This window comes from Camelus ferus, chromosome 9 (genome assembly GCF_009834535.1).
Source record: "Camelus ferus isolate YT-003-E chromosome 9, BCGSAC_Cfer_1.0, whole genome shotgun sequence".
Lineage (NCBI taxonomy): Eukaryota > Metazoa > Chordata > Mammalia > Artiodactyla > Camelidae > Camelus > Camelus ferus.
In genome coordinates this window covers 65,399,297-65,416,431 of record NC_045704.1, presented here as the reverse complement: position 1 = coordinate 65,416,431, position 17,135 = coordinate 65,399,297, and the positions used below count along the sequence as shown (strand labels likewise).

Sequence of the window (17,135 nt, the reverse complement as noted above, 5' to 3'; positions counted from 1 at the left end):
AAAGGTACGTTACTGCAGAGCGCGCTGTTACAGACTTACTGTCCTCAGGTCACTGCCGAGAAACTGCGTAACTGAGATCCACAAGTTAAAAATTACACGTTTAAAAATATATTTATAAAAATATACATTGTTAAATTATGTAAAGCAAAAAACTTAAAATCAGGGCAATAAAAACCAAAACTGCTCTCAAATATCTGCTACCACAGTAATAGAGACTATGTTAAAATATAGTGAGAAAAGTTTTCAACAAAATGCAGTATTGATAATTAAAAAGAAATTTCATCTTCTGTTGTTTTAATGGCAACAAATATGCCTTTTGTATTTTTTTAACATTTTTTATTGATTTATAATCATTTTACAATGTTGTGTCAAATTCCAGTGTTCAGCACAATTTTTCAGTCATTCATGGACATATACACACTCATTGTCACATTTTTTTCTCTGTGAGTTATCATTAACATTTTGTGTATATTTCCCTGTGCTATACAGTATAATCTTGTTTATCTATTCTACAATTTTGAAATCCCAGTCTATCCCTTCCCACTCTCCACCCCCCTGGCAACCACAAGTCTGTATTCTCTGTCTATGAGTCTATTTCTGTCCTGTATTTATGCTTTGTTTTTGTTTGTTTGTTTGTTTTTGTTTTTGTTTTTTAGATTCCACATATGAGCAATCTCATATGGTATCTGTCTTTCTTTTTCTGGCTTACTTCACTTAGAATGACATCCTCCAGGAGCATCCATGTTGCTGCATATGGCATTATGTTGTCAGTTTTTATGGTTGAGTAGTATTCCATTGTATAAATATACCACTTCTTCTTTATCCAGTCACCTGTTGATGGACATTTAGGCTGTTTCCAAGTTTTGGCTATTGTAAATAGTGCTGCTATGAACATTGGGGTGCAGGTGTCATCCTCAAGTAGGGTTCCTTCTGGATACAAGCCCAGGAGTGGGATTCCTGGGTCATATGGTAAGTTTATTCCTAGTCTTTTGAGGAATCTCCATATTGTTTTCCATAGTGGCTGCACCAAACTGCATTCCCACCAGCAGTGTAGGAGGGTTCCCCTTTCTCCACAGCCTCTCCAGCATTTGTCATTTGTGGATTTTTGAATGATGGCCATTCTGACCGGTGTGAGGTGATACCTTATTGTAGTTTTGATTTGCATTTCTCTAATGATGATATTGAGCTTTGTTTCATGTGCCTGTTGGTTATTGAAAGTAAAGAATAAGAAGCTGTCCATAACCGATGTATACTCATGAACACACTAAAAGCAGCAGCAATGTTTCAGAGACAATCCACAAAAGAGATTATTTTTTGTTGTTGTTGTTGTTGGGGCAAGGAATAACAACTTTATTCAGAAAGCTGGCAAACTGAGAAGATGGCAGACTGAGAAGATAGCAGACTAATGTCTTAGAGAACCATCCTACTCAAGTCAGAATTCAGGCTCCTTTTATATTAAAAAGGGGGAGGGGGTGTGGTTGGTTGTTGCAAACTTCTTGGTGTAAGAATTCTTTGTTCTTGCAGCTGTCCACGTGTTGGTGGCCTTTGCTACTGTCATGGTCATGGTGCCCCTGTAAAACCAGATTCATGGCGTCTTTGTCTTTTGAAAATGGTGATGTTCTGTTGGAGTTCAGCAGGTGCTCTGGATGCCTGGGTGGGTCCGTGGATGTGAGTTTTGGTGTATTTGTGGGAGAGAGTGAGCTACGAGCGTCCTTCTACTCCGCCATCTTGGCCCCTTCTCACAAAAGAGATTATTTTTAAATGTCTGCTGTGACTGATTTACCGAGGAGTCTCAGTTTAAAGGCGATATTAACATAAAGCTTTTTTCCTCAATTAGTGCTGTCAACTATGCTGTGTCAAATTCCCCCCTTTCCCCAATCGTTTAATGATTATGGGCAAACTCCAGTACCTTCAGGTTGCTTCTGGTATGGAAATTCAGTGTAGTACTAACTAGACACCTATCTCATACCTGATGTAAATCTTTTCCTCACCATTGCTGACCACTCCTAGAGCTGGGGAGATCTGGAGTGGAGAGTGGAGCACAGCCTCTGCTCCTCTTCTGTGGGTATCACCCAGGGGAAAGGGCTGTGGATGGCTCTGGTCACCTTATGCAACTAACCAGTGACCAGCATGTAGTGGGAAGCTGTCTCTGACTGCTCTAAATCAGATGTTGGTGGCCTTTGCTACTGTGACGGCTTATTAAGGGACAGACTGAGCTTCACCCTGGCCTCTCAGTGGATAAAGAGCCTTCTAGGGTCCATGATGCTCAGTGCATTCCTGTGTGGGACACAGTGTCATCTGACCCCGCATCAGTTTCTTCTAATCTTCAGGGAATCGTGAGGTCCATTCCCTTCCCTGGGTGCTGTGTGTAACTGAGATGGATAGACTCTGTTATTTTTTCTACATGTGACAGTAACTACTGTCCCGAGTCAGCAGGCTGGTCCTGGCTTCTCCCGCAAGCCTCCGCCTCCCTTTAAAATCTCCACATTTGAGTGTATTCTCACTGGTTCCTGAGACGCATTCCGGGCTCTTCCAAGCAATGTCTTAGTACCTTCCCTTCTCTGATAGAAGTTCCAGAGTGGGCTGGTCGTAGAGCTGTGACAGATGTCCATCTGGGGGAAGAGAAGACATTCTCTCTTCACTGCAGACAGCCCTATCTTTAACCTTTATTTGGGACAGGCTTGGATCTCCCTCCTCACTTTGACTTAGCTGGGAAGATGACGAAAGAGAAGGAAAAGTCTTTCACCAGAATCTTTCATTTTCCACACAGCTGAGGACACCACAGACTGGGCTCCTTCTTCTGGTTCCCTTTCTTATAGAGGCTGGAATGAATGATTGATTAAAGGTAGCTGGGAAGTTCAACTATTTCTCAATAACTCTTGAAGAGGTGGTAGAGCCAGTTCACGACTGTTTTAGCACACAGGGTGATTCCTCAGCTACAGCTTACAGAGAGGTAGGAAAAGTCCTGTCCAACACAAACATCTACATTTAATGTTATTAAAATTATTAACCTTACCTAGTTACAAGTTACACATGCATACTGTTGCGTCAAGTAGCCGATAAGAGGGGAATACTGATATAGACAATTCTTTTTAGATTTGTTTTTTGTTGATCACAAAAGTAATACATGATCATTGTAGAAAATTTAGAAAATGTAGAAAAACATAAATAATAAAATTAAAAATAACCTATAGTCACAGAGTAAATTAAAGCAATGGAGAATTTAAGAGTAATGTACAAAACGGCTTTGAAATGCATAGTATAGTACCTTTCTTTAGACAATAAATTTCCATTTGCATAAACTAAAATTAAAAAGTCAGTATTCACATAGCACCTGGGGAGAGGAGGAGAAGAAAGCTGTGCGCCACCCCAAGTGCACGCTGTAAGGAGAGCGGCAGGAAGCGGGGTATCCTTTAGGGGGAAGAGCTGGCGTGCTGCCGCACAGCCCTCTGGTAAACGCAGCAGGTCACCCCGGTTCCCATCTTCCTTCCTCTTAGTCCCAAACCCTGACTCCCAGCTGTAGACACCACCTTTGAATTATACAGGGTATTTCCATATCCTTTCAACAAACCCCACCCTCAACTTTATTTTACTTAAAATGATCTGAATTAATTTCTGTTTTCTGCAAGCATATCCTAAGAGTTATTTCTCAACTAGAGTTCCCATTAGTTAAAATGACAATACTAACAGAGATAAAAATATAGTAGGTAATAATGGATGACTTTAAGCACTGGGTAAAAGATTTCTGAGACTCAATAATTACCTTCTGAAAGAAATTACAGTAATCTCTTCTTAAAATATAGATTGCTACTTCTTTTAATCCTTCTAGTCCATACATATCAGCCATACTGAGTATCTGACTAAAATAAAAATAGATGCACTGTTAATTCTTCAATGTAAAAACCACAGCATAATACACAGCAATTTCTTGATAACATATAGTTTGTTTAGAAAAAAGAATAATCTTAATTATTTGAATTCTAACTTCCTACCCTACATAACAGATACTCTTTACAGATTATTAAAAGGACACAGATCAAGAATTGAAAGCACTGCCACTTGATTTGATGAGTGGAGAATGACAAGAAGTGTATCCGGAGATGCTTCAATCTATTCCCCTCACGGTCTCAGTGACGTACACAGCAAAGCCCAGGAAATGGCTTCTAGGCTATAAAAGTTATTACTCTTCACAACAAATATGAATAATAAAAATTTGGGGGGAGGGGAATTAATTGAAGTTTATCATATTGAAAATGCCTACAAATGTCCGTAAGACCGGAGATGACATCCAATAACTCAGAGGGTTTCCGTCGCTTCTTCCAACTGGCAAGTATTCCTGAGCACCCACACGTACTTTAGGTACTCAGGGCCCTACAAGCCTTAATACCATGATAAAATTCATAGAGCTTTCCAGGGGCAAAAATTCAGTAGTTACTTCCTGTGACTCATAAGACTTTCTCCCCAAAATCTTATTTATTCACTCTGTAACTAAAGGAACTAATGAATATTTCAAATTAAAAGAGGAGCCTTCATTTGTCTGATGTTAGAGCAGCAATAAAAGAGGAGAATGTCCAGAAAACCAGACGAGCGAGGGGCGTGCTCGCTGTCCGCAGGGCCGCGCGGCCGGGGCGGCGTTCACAGCAGGGCGCCCCGGAATCGCTTCACTCTTAGTTTTTACTGTGTCTGCATTCTCAAGTTAAGTTTACGTTTTTGTCTTTCTCTTTTGACACCCTAAAATTTAAAAATACAGTAGTAAAAAAATTGTTCAAAAGTTCATTAAAGTTCAATTAATTTTATCTTATAAAAACCTGTTATTTATTTCCCAAAACAAGTATGAGGTTTTTCTAACATAATTGGAGTATAATAAAGACTTTCCTTAATCTTTTCACTGTGAGTATCTAGATCATTCTTTCCTCTAAAGGAAACTTAGTCCTTAAAAGGTGACTTACTGTTTTTAGATATTCCCAAAATGTACACAAGATACGGCAAAATAGACAATAAATGTGAAGCTTCTACTTCATTGACACTTTGAGACATAGCTCAGCAAAGCAGAAGCCACAAAATATTAATACTTTTATATTTAAAATCATTAAAAAATGATACATACCCAACATTAGCTTTGTCTGGAAAGTCCAAAGTTCCTCCATACATAAAATGCATCATAACATTCATTTCTACATGGCTTATACTGAAAAACAAAAGAAAAGTAAACTCAAATCCAGAAATAATTAAGGTTTAATTGCTATCAGTGATATATTCTATTTTCCCATAAACTTTTAGCTCAGATAAAGTTCAAATCTCATTTTTATCTGAAGAATATATTCTTCAAATGACGTCCATGCAGGTATGCCATTAATTTAAAATGAAGTATAACTGCAGCTATGGATTTTTATGCTATAAAATATTATCAGGATATTATAATTTCATTGATTATTTGTTTAGCATCTTCAGTAATAGACAAAGTTAGAAAGGACCTTACAGGTCATAGTCCAACCTTTGGCTCATTAAGAAACCCTCTCAGCATCTTTGACAAACGGCCTCTGGTCTTGCTTAAGGCCTAGATGGACAACTCTGTTCACTAGAAGGATTCTGGTTGTGCCTTACAGATTTCTTAATTGTAATGCCTATCCGGTGGCTTGAGCTCTGCCAACACCCTTGTCATTCCGATTTAAAAGTACAGATATGATCTAAGAAGCAGTCTGAAGTGATCATCTCTATGTCCCCCCGAAGACTAGATCTCAGACTCAATTCACGACAGTCCTCCTTCCTGCCTCTCCCACACCCCAAATCCAGTCTTCTTTCTGTCATTATTTTGTTCGTAGCGCTGCTACAGAACTTCCTGCCTCCTGTCCCAGCCTCTACTCCTCTGTACCAAGAGACTGGATTATCCAGCAACCATCGGTCCGGGAGGAGGTGAGAGCTAATTTGATTCCTTTTCTCCCTTCTTCTCTGCTGACCCGTGGTGGGAGGTGCTGGGGAAGCAGCGCGTCTGTGTCCAGATTCCGACCTTCTCTCAGGGGCGCCGTCTCAGAGAAGACACAGCAACCAAGTCGACGCCGGCTCCTGCGTTAAAGCGCACTTTACTGCTTGAACAGCTTTTGTCAAAAAGCTTCTACCTTCTGCTGATTCTTATTCTGAACAGAAAGAAAGTACACTGTTTATTAGCCCCTTCCCCACCTCAAGATTTGGACAGACAGCAGAGATGGACAGCAGATAGGCCTCCTCCCCATCACCTCCTACCATGGGTTCAGCAGAGAAGAAAGGAGAAAAGGAATTGAGTTACCCCTCAACTCGAGTTCCTCCTGCTCCAGGACCAGTGGTTGCTGGATAATTCACTTCCCTTGGTACAGAGGAATGGAGAGGGGACAAGCTACAGAAAGTCCTGTAACAGTGCTAGTGAACGAAACAGGAACAGCAGAAAGGAGACCGACAACCATCTAAATGCCTAAGTCAGGGCTGGAGGTTCATCTTAACTCTCCTCCTCATTATGTCCTGTCATTTATACTTTCAAAATGTCCTTGAATTCAGCTTCCACAGGTCTGCTTCCCCCTCTCGCTGCCCTGGTTCAGCCTCTCAGTTTCTCTCATCTGTACTATGGCAAGTATCCTCTCACGTGGCTTCTTGCCTGAAATAACCACCTGGCATCCTATTTCCCACACTGCTATTAGAGCAACTTTGCTCAAATGTAAATCTGACCTAGTCCCTGACTTTGAAAACCCTTTAATTAACTTTCCATAACACATACGAAAAAAGTCCCCAAATCCTTAGCTTGGTGTACTATGTTCTTTCTCATCTGATCTTCGCTTCTCCCTCTCTGACAGCTGTTTCAAGATAAGTCAGCTACCACTTCCAGCACGTGAACTGCTGAAAACTCCTCATGCATCCACGCCTTAGCACACAGTGTTCACTCTGCTTGCAATTCTCTCCCTCTCTACTCACTTCATATTTCAGACATGAGACATGTGGCTCTTTATCTCTGATTGTTTCCTTAACGCTCCCAAGGGGAAAAAAAGAGAAATCACTGAATGTTAAACATAAGTAATAACTAACATTTATTGAGCATTTATTATGAACCAGTCACTGAGCTAGTAAGTATTCTGAATGCCATTTAGCTCATTTAATCATCATGACAACTCAATAGTATATATTATTACTAGTCTCATTTTATAGATGAAAAAACTGAAATTAAGTAACCTGCCCATGGGAGTGGATGCTGGGGAAAAAAAGTAACTTGCCCAAGATCTAATGGCTCATGATGCACTGGAATTTACACACACACACACGCTCTTCCATCATCACGTTTATCAAACTCAACTGTAAGTATCTTTGTTACCATATTTGTGTACCTCTCCTCCTAAACTGAGCTCTGTGAGGGCAGGACTTGTGTCTTATTCTCCCTGCATCCCCAGCAGCAGCAGAATGTCAGCAATGATTCAGTACCTCCAGGACGAGAAGTTTCCTTTCTCTGCATAATACTGGAGCTCTGCAGTACCAGCAGGGTGGGGACGGTGCTGATGAGACCCTCACAGTTTGCTAAGCATAATGTCTAATGTCTGCTAAAGGAACAAAAGGAGGGAGGCAAGAAGAGAAATGGACTCACGCAGGACAGGACTCAGAATGATATTTGCTTTGATTCTATGGCCTTAAATAATATATGCTCAGTAAATGTTTACTGAATATTTAATGAGTGGCTTATTAGGGTACTTATAGGCGTCTCCCAAGCCTTCAGAAGGAATACTGAGTTGAAAACATATAAATGTTTTTCAATTGATTTAATAAATATTTACTGGCCCCTACTATGGCTAAGTATTGATTTCTGCTGATTCAAAACTCCAGCTCTTTAATACTTAGAAAAGTCAAATCTCTATAAATATTCTCATTTACATACATGAATATGACAAGGTCTGATCTCATAATGATTATGAGTAGTGTGTTCCTCTGAAACACCAGCATAATTATTAGAACATTTGCTATTCCCTACACTCTTCCTCAAAACTCCAACAGCCATTCTCATCAGTGTTAATGAGGACTGGCCGTTTATATTGAGAGAACAGTTTCTTCTAAGACTTGACATATTTAAACAAAAGATAATGACTAAGTAAAAACAAAAGTAGCTTTATTAAAATAAATAGCAAAATCTAGACATCTGCGCTTATACATCAATACATATGGTAGCTATAAAAACAGCAAGAAACCGTTTTCCTGCTGTCTTGACAGATGTTTTACTAAACTAAGTTCTCATTATTAAGTCATTTTTATTTTTACTAAAAATGTTTATAAAGACATGATCCACTGACATGGAGAAAAAAAAGCCAAACAAATTACTGCAATAGCCCACAGTTTAAATGGAAAGATTTAAAGCATTATTCCCTTTTAAATCAGAATAAAAACTTGTAGGAGATGAAAACATTAAATATATTCAGAGTTAGAAGAAAGAAAAGGGTATGAGAGGACAGAGCTCGGAGTTCAGAGATGACATGCACCGGGTCTCTGTGCTTGATATCGTATGATATCACTTATGCGTGGGATCTTAGAAGTGATACAAATTTTATTTACAAACCAAAAATAGACTCATGGACATAGAAAACAAACTATGGTTACCAATGGAAAAGGGCAGGGGAAGGATACAATGGGAGTTTGGGATTAACAGATATACATTACTATATATAAAACAGATAAACAACAAGGACCTATTGTACAGCACAGGGGACTATATTCACTTTCTTGTAATAACATACAATGGAAAAGAATCTGAAAAAAAATCTATATATATATATGAATGTGTATAATTGAATTGCTGTGCTGTACACCTGAAACTAACATTGTAAATCAACTACACTTCAATAAAAAATAAAATTAAACAAAAATAAATAAAATCCCTGCGCTTTATGTGTGCTTCCAGGAGTTCCAGGTTCCTATGCGTGTGGGCTGTGGTAACGCAGGTACTCATTCACTCATTCACTCCTTCATTTGTTCATTTACTGTCACTATTTATTGAATGAAAGGCTCTATTCTACACCTTGAGGATACAAGAAGCTTATATTCTAGAGAGAGGACATGGACAATAAATACGTAAACAAAGATACAAAGAAGGTAATTTTAGTGGTGAAAAGTGCTGTGAAGACCATACAAAGGGAAAACGTAGAAGAAAGTAGCTGGAGAGTTGGGCTGTGGCTGCTTTAGGTGGAGTCGTCTGGGAAAAGCCTATGGGCCAGATCACACAGGTTCTAATAGATTATGGTAAAGATTTGGGTTTAATTCTAATTGTGATGAGAAAGTATTGAAGGATTTTAGTCAGGAGAGAAATACGATCTGATTTCTATTTCAAAAGATCATCCTGAAGTTTCACATCAATCCTACGAATCTCCTAAATTTATGCTCCAAAGCCCCAAGCCACCACTAAAAGACTTGTTTATACAAAATGGACACATGTGAGATTTCTTACAGAAATACTGGCTGGGGTTCAATGTCCAGAAGAGGGTGTGGACAATCCCCCCTCTCCTCCACCAGGATGACCTCCCTCACTGTACCTTTCCACCCCCTGACTCTGGGACCTGGGGAGAGCTAGGATTACAGGGCTCTGCTATTCCTGCCTCAGCTTGCTGAGGCTGTCCCTCTCGAAAATATCACGTGCATTATGTCTCTGCACTACCATATCGTTAGAAATGATTGGTTCTCTTCTGTAAGCACAGTCAGGATTTCAGTTCTAAACTCCTGCAGAAAATATCCTGCAGGTATGCAGCAGCGGCAGAGTTCCAAAAGAGGCTGCTGATCAAGCAAAGCAAGCACTGCTGTCCTGGTACTGGGGCTGGCCCTCCCCTGAACTCGTTCTCTCTAGAAAATGAGAACAATTTAATTCAGGGAGAGAAGAAAAATAAATATTAATGAGCACTAATACTACGTACCAAGTACTAGGCCAGGTTTCTCCTTACTGCATCTCATTTAATCCTTTCAACAACCTCAGAAAGTTTAGGGGAGGTAAGCCAGGTCCCTAAAGGCACGTAACAATCTAGGACTGGACGTAGGACCTCCTGTAAGAATACCCAAGCCCACGACCTTTCTACCGCACCGCACTTCCCAGGGAACACCCGCCAGGTTACATGTCGGCTACGGTGAAATTAGAAGTTGTTCTGTGGATTTCTTTGTTACTATATAAAAATTCCTAAAATACGTGACTTTTTTTTAAAAAAGTGAAATTCCAAAATCCCCATTAGCCTTCCTACAGCTCTGTATATGATGATACCAATAACATTTCAGGTGACAATTTGAGACAGTCAAATTGATATGTGATGCAAGAGGGAAAAGCAAAACATACTGTGTGATAATAATAAGAAAGGATGCAGATAAAACCCGAAATCGCTCAGGAAATACTTTCTTCCTTCATTTTAGTGTGAGAAAATCTTATTTTATCAAGGAAGATAAAAGAGTCGAACCAAAAAGAAATGCACCCTCATTTCCAAAGTGCTAGCACTAGAAGCGAGTCCGCCGGTGAGGAGTGAGTCTCCACTGCGGCACTGGCGATCCAGCAAGGAGCAGAGCCTTGCTTACACCAAAAGTAACGGGAAAATACTGTACAAGGGTCGCTGCTGGTGCTGCTACAATGTACAGTCTACTTACTTGGAATGACAGTTTGAAACAAAGTTGGCTACTTCTACGTAGCTTTCTCTTGAACAAGCCACTAAAGTTGGCCAGTGGCCATCAACCCCTATTATAGGAGGAGATGTTTATCCATTACCTCCATCAGAGGGGACGACGCACAACCACAGGTGGGGAGCAGAGACCAGGAGTGGTGCCTCTCTGCTCTCTTACCCACCAACCTCAGTAAGTAGGCTTCACCTTTAAAAGCCTGTGAGTTTTAAATGTTTAATCTGATCACTCATGAGGACTGATTAAAGACTGCCTTTATTCCCATAGCTAAATTCAGAGGTCATTTTGAACAAGATAGAACAGATAAAAGTAGAGCAACTCTGCTTGAGGACCTGCCATTCCCAAATGGCCTTCCCCTCACATTTCAATTCTATGCCACGTACTCCCTAGCATACCCTACCAGGAACTTCAGGGTCTTACGGGATAAAGTTTGATAATCACAGATTTAAACAGTGGAGAGGAGCAGTCTGAGCTAGCTCAAGAACATATGCCAGCGGGAAACTTTCAATTTCTTCAGCAGCCATGGTGGAATGGACTTTGAATTAAGAATCAACAAACATGTAATTTATATTCAGCATAAGCACTTATTTACCAGGTAACCCTGGGAAGACATTTAATTTATCTGATCCTGTTTTTACTCATTTGTAATATGTGAATACACCTGCTCTCTCAAAGACTGATTCTAAAAATTAAAGGACATAGTAAATGTGGGAGAAATCTAGAAAGCATGTTATTGTAACATATCATAACTGCTGAGGACAGAATCTATTTGGAGAGAGGAACGAAGGTATATGTAACAGGTATCAGACAGTAAAAAGTATCACTAAACGTATAAGGAATTTAGATTTCTTCTAGCAAATTAGACATGTGTTCTCTGTAAATTACTTTCCCCTGCTGTAGAACAAGATCCTATAATCATACACTTCTTACGACGTTTCTCATTACACAGAATCACATGATTTTTAATAAATGCCAAGAAGTTGCATTCTGAGCTGTCTCTTCATTTAAATTTTTATTGAGTCCAATTCTAATGAGAGCAAATTGACAGTTTAAAAAATGATGTCAAAAACATCTGAAATACAGTCCCCTGGACACATCTCCAAAATTATACTAGTGTGATTATCCCTAGGATTGAGAAATTCTGGCCATGGTAAGCACTAGCCCTCTTCCATTTTCAGCAAACATTTTAAAATTCACCATAAAAGAAGAGATCTTATTCGTAGGCTACATAATCTTTCAGAGTGATGATAAAATTTCAGTAATTGATTCATCCACACATTCCTTTTACCCACAGATTAATAAACTCTTTGCTTGGTGTATAAAATCGTCCATAATCAGAAACTATCTGGTAGTTGCCAGAGGCAGGGGGAAGACAGTGGGCAAAAAGGGTGAAGGTAGTCAAAAGGAACAAACTTGCAGGTGTAAGATAAGTAAGTCCTACGGGTGTAACGTACAACATGATGACTATAGCTAACAATACTGTATTTTATATCTGAAAGTTGCTAAGAGAGTAGATCTTTAAAGTTGTCATCATAAGAAAAACAAACTGTAACTGTGGTGATGAATGTGAACTCACTTATTGTGGATATCAATTCACTATATATTTGTATCAAATCATCATTTTGTACATCTAAAACCAATAGAATGCTGTATGTCAATTATGTCTCAATTTAAAAAATTTTAATAAATAAAAGAAGACCTCACATGAAAGACAACAGGGTTATTTAGATGCAAATGTTACTTTTTTTTTTTTTTTAACACCGAAGCAGTTCATATTATGCTTCAATGCTGTTTTAGTGGGAGACTGCAAAAACAGAAGAAAAACAAATCTTTCATGTGGGGGACAAACTGGAGGGGAATTTTATTTTTGTAGCAACATTAAGTAAAACCTTGGTGACTACACTCAATTATACATCCTCCATTATTTTCTCCTTATTACTATTTCATTAGTCTTTTTTTCCCTTTAAAAAGTACACTATAATAAAGGCATCCATGTGATCCCACGGATATGTAATTGACATCACTAATGTGTAACTGAAATTACAGTTGCTAAAACTGCATCCAAAAAATAGAAAACAAAATACACCATGATGTGGGCACTGAAACTGCGGCAGGTGGTACAATTCAAACGTAGCTCTCTACAAGCCCTGGTATGAAAGAAAGGGGGTTTAGGTTCTTTTGCATGTGTGCTTCATTTCTACTAAATAAATGAAATATGAAAAAATAAAATAAAAACACATTACAGATTCTTACAAATAATGTTTCAATTTTCCATTTTTATAGAGTAAGAAATTACAAAATGAGAGGCATTTGGGGATCTGTTTTAGTTAGTAAGGGAACCAGACAATTGTAACCGAGAAGGCTCAAGGTTACAGGCCAGCATGAAAAATAGTCTGAATTTATCAATACTTGCCATACACCCACTGTTATGGAACCACCTCTATCACATCCCATATCCCAAGCCTCCAGCCAAGGGCATCCAGTCAAGGAAGCAGCCCCAGTAAGAATGGTGCAGGGCTGAGAGGCTCCCACGCAATTTCCCCCAACACTGCAACCTGTGGACTCTCACAGGGATCATCTGTTCCCAACTACATCTCATTCTCAGGAAATGTACTTTGTTGAATTCCTCCACGTGAGAAACATTTCATTGAACATACAAGGAAATCAGACTCATGAAAAATACTTTGTATGAAGCATTATTTGCAATCATTTGCAGTCAAGCTGCCTTGTAAAAATTATGCTTACCCTTGAAGAGTAATGTGCTCCTGGGAGCTTTCAGCCCAACAGCCACTCAGCATCGCAGCAAAGTAACTAGATCTGGCACTTAAAATGGCTCTAAAGGGAGGAGGGGAAAACACAGGCAAACATTTATGCAAAATGTAATTTTTCATGAAACTCTTCATCTTCACCTCTTAAAACATAACCGTCTGTTTCTCTTGTTTGTATTCACTGGTAGATTACAATAAGACAAATTATAAGCCTATATTTATACCTAAGTATTTTGATTGCTTGATTAAAACATTAATTCCAATGTCCTCTTCATCTTTTTAGTTTTTTCTCTTGAAAGCTCTTAAATTTTAATAATAATTGAAATTACTTCCATGAGTAGGAGAGTAATAAATCATGTACAAATACAGAAGTAAAAACCAAAAGATGTCACTTAACGTCTTGAGGAAATAGCAAGAAGAGACTAGAACTCTAAGGGTCCCGAGTTCCAGTTCAGAACTCACCCTAATTATGCTCAAGAACAGCTAAATCTTAAGTTTGAGGAAATAACAGGGAAGGTATTTTCTTTTGAACGTCTATTCTATCTTCTCAGATAAAATTTTAATTCATCCATTCTTTACTTCAACAAACATCTATGACTCCTACTCTGTGCCAGGGACTATTCTAGGGAATATGGCGATCTTTTCAATAGCGGTCCTGGAACAACTGGATATTCATAGGCAAAAGCAAACAAACAAGCCTAGATACAGACCTCACACCCCGCACAAAAGTTAACGAATTAACTCAAAACGAATCATAGTTCTAAATATAAAATACAAAACAATAAACTTCTAGAAGAAAACATAGAATCTTGGGTTTGGTGATGAGTTTAGATAGAACATCTAATGTATGATCCAAAAAAGAAAAAAATTGGTAAGTTGGCCTCTATTAAAACTAAAAATTTTTTGCTCTATGAAAGACACTGTTAAAAGAATGAAAAGACAAGGCACAGATTGGGAGAAAGTATCTGCAAATCACACGTCAGATAAAGGACTTCTACCCGAAATATACAAAGAATTCCTACAACTCAACAATAAGACAACAACAACCGAATTTGAAAATGAGCAAAAGATTTGCACAAAAGACTTCCAATGATACACAGATGGCAAATAAGCACAAGATCCTCAACATTATTTGTCATGAAGGAAATAAAAAGTGAAACAATGAGACGCTGTACACACCGATCAGAATGACTAAAATCCAAAACCTAACAGTATCAGATGCCAAAGAGGATGAGGATCAGAAGGAATTCTCATTCACTGTCAGTAGAAATGTACGTGATAGAGCCACTCTGAAATACTGTTTGGCAGTTTCTTACAAAATTAAACCATGTGATCTGGCAATCACACTCCTAGGTATTTACCCAACTGATCTGAAAACTTATGTCCACACAAAAACTCGTTTACAAATGTTTATAGTAGTTTTATTCATGATCACCAAAACTAAAGCAATCATAATGCCCTTCAGTAGGTGAACAAATAAACAGTGGTACATTCATTATAGTGGAATACTACTCAGTGATGAAAAAGGAATTAGCTATTAAGCTACATAAAAACATGAATGAATCTTATAATGCATATTGTTAAGTAAAAGAAATTAGTCTGAAAGGGCTATATACTGTATGGCTCCATTTATATGACATTTTGGAAAAGGCTACGGAAATAATGAAACTATGAAAACTATGGAAACAGTGGGAAAAAAAAACCAGGTTTGGGGGAAAGGGAAAAGTTGAATAGATTGATCAAAACGGATTTTTAGTTGAAACTACTCTGTATGATACTATAATGGTAGATGTAGGACCATACGCATTTATAAAAACCCACAGAACTTTATAGCATAAGTGAATCTTAATGTATACTAATTTAAAAAAAAAAACACTTAGGAGGAGGTCAGGGGAATCCCAGGAAAAAATGCAGACTGTGACAAAAGCACCTAACTGTATTGCAAGCGCGTGAAACCACCTCACTGAAGGGCGTGGGAGAGAAAGGTGCGGGCCTAAGCGACTGGGGATGAGTGCAGACTGAAGAACAAAGGCGAAGGCTTGCACCGCACAAGCCCTGCACTCTAGCTGGCCCAGCTGCTTCCGCGGCGGTCAGGGTAACAGCTCTAAAACCACTGTACCTGAACACAGGAACTCAACGATCAGTACTAGATGTTGGATGAGGAAAGCCAGGCTTCCCACTGCTACAGCGGAAGATTACAGACAGGCAAGGGGGTAAGAAGACTGGGACGATCAATGTATTCGTGTGATCAGTGTGGGAGACCTCAGTAAGAATTCATGTTTAGCTTCATGCAGATAAAGATGGACTCATCTGGAAACAACTGTCCAGATGTATATATATTTAGGTTAGTATATGCACATATCTTTCCTTGCTTTGTCCGCGGAGATGCCCTAAAAGAAACAGCAACACGCACACCCAGTGCCCAAATAGTAGTTTCTAATACACACAGTGATGGGGAGGGGGAGGTACTATATCAAGAATCAACTGAATGAGCTCCATAGCTAAAGCTGGAAAATTTTCAGCAAAAAATAAATAGGCCAAAATACAAAATAAACCAAATTACAAACCAAAGTGCAAAATAAGCCAAAGTACAAAATACACATCCATGAGTCCATACTGACATACAGAAATGACTGACTATATAAATAAAGGGGCAGAAAAGACAAATTTCTTACACAGAAGAATTCCAAGTAACTTAGGTAGATACTGTCCCTGCAGGAGGGTGGGCCATAGCTCCCCATCCTTTACATGTGGGCTCTACATGGTGACCCCCTTCCAGAGAGCACAGTGCAGAAATGGGCAGTGGGGGGGGGGCAGGAGGAGCGGGAACCAGACAGGAACTACCACAGCCGAGCAGTCAAGGTCAGCAGAAAGGACGGTAAGTCATGCTGACTACACGTGCCCTTTAAATGAGGTGATGACAATGGCAGTTTATCTTTGTGAACATCCTCCCCCAAACCCATAACCCACTTAATCATGAGAAAAACATCAAATAAACTACAACTGAGGAACACTCTTCAAAACACTTGCCCAGCACTCCTCAAACTGTCAAGGTCATCAGAAACCAGGAAAGTCTGAGAAACTATCACGGCCAAGAGAAGCCCAGGGAGACATGAGCAAGTGTCACGTGGGGTCTGGGACGGGATCCTCGAATAGAAAAAGGGGATTAGGCAAAACCAAGGAATTGAGAATAAACTATGGATTTTTGTTAATAAAAAGGCCTCAATATTGGTTCTTTAATTGTAGCAAATGTACGAATACTAAGGTGTACGTATGAAATGTTGACAATAGGGGAACCAGGTGTGCGGGCATATGGTAATTCTCTGTACTCTCTAAATTTGCCTGTAAATTTAAAACTGTTCTGAAAAATCAGGTATATTAAGAAAAAAGAAGGGATTTTGCTTCCACTCACATAAGATAGCACATAGGGACTTGCCTGACCTCCACTGATAAGCGAAGAAGTGAATGAAGTGCGACACCGAGAAAAGGCGGGACAGGACTCCAGCCCTTCAGAGAAGAGACCTACGGTCATGACACTTCTCCTCCCAGGAGTAATCAGACTCCGGCGCCGAGAGGAGAGAGGACAGCCTGGCTGTCTTTCTCAGCTGAGAAGACAAGTATGGGTGCTTAAGAGGCTAAGCCAGCTGGAAGTTTGTGGGGCGCAGCACTACAGCAGAAGGCGGGGGCGCGGCGCTGCAGAAGAGGGGGACTGCAGTGCTG

At 39.4% G+C, this 17,135-nt stretch overlaps 1 protein-coding gene across 1 annotated transcript in view; it reads right to left on the bottom strand.

Annotated features, from left to right (window-relative positions):
• Nucleotides 1–17,135, bottom strand: part of BTBD8 (BTB domain containing 8) — a 72,706-nt gene that overhangs the window by 23,502 nt on the left and 32,069 nt on the right. The window contains 3 exon segments of the mRNA XM_032487081.1: nucleotides 3,764–3,860; nucleotides 5,108–5,188; nucleotides 13,393–13,482. Of these exon segments, the coding sequence (XP_032342972.1) occupies nucleotides 3,764–3,860; nucleotides 5,108–5,188; nucleotides 13,393–13,482 (268 nt within the window).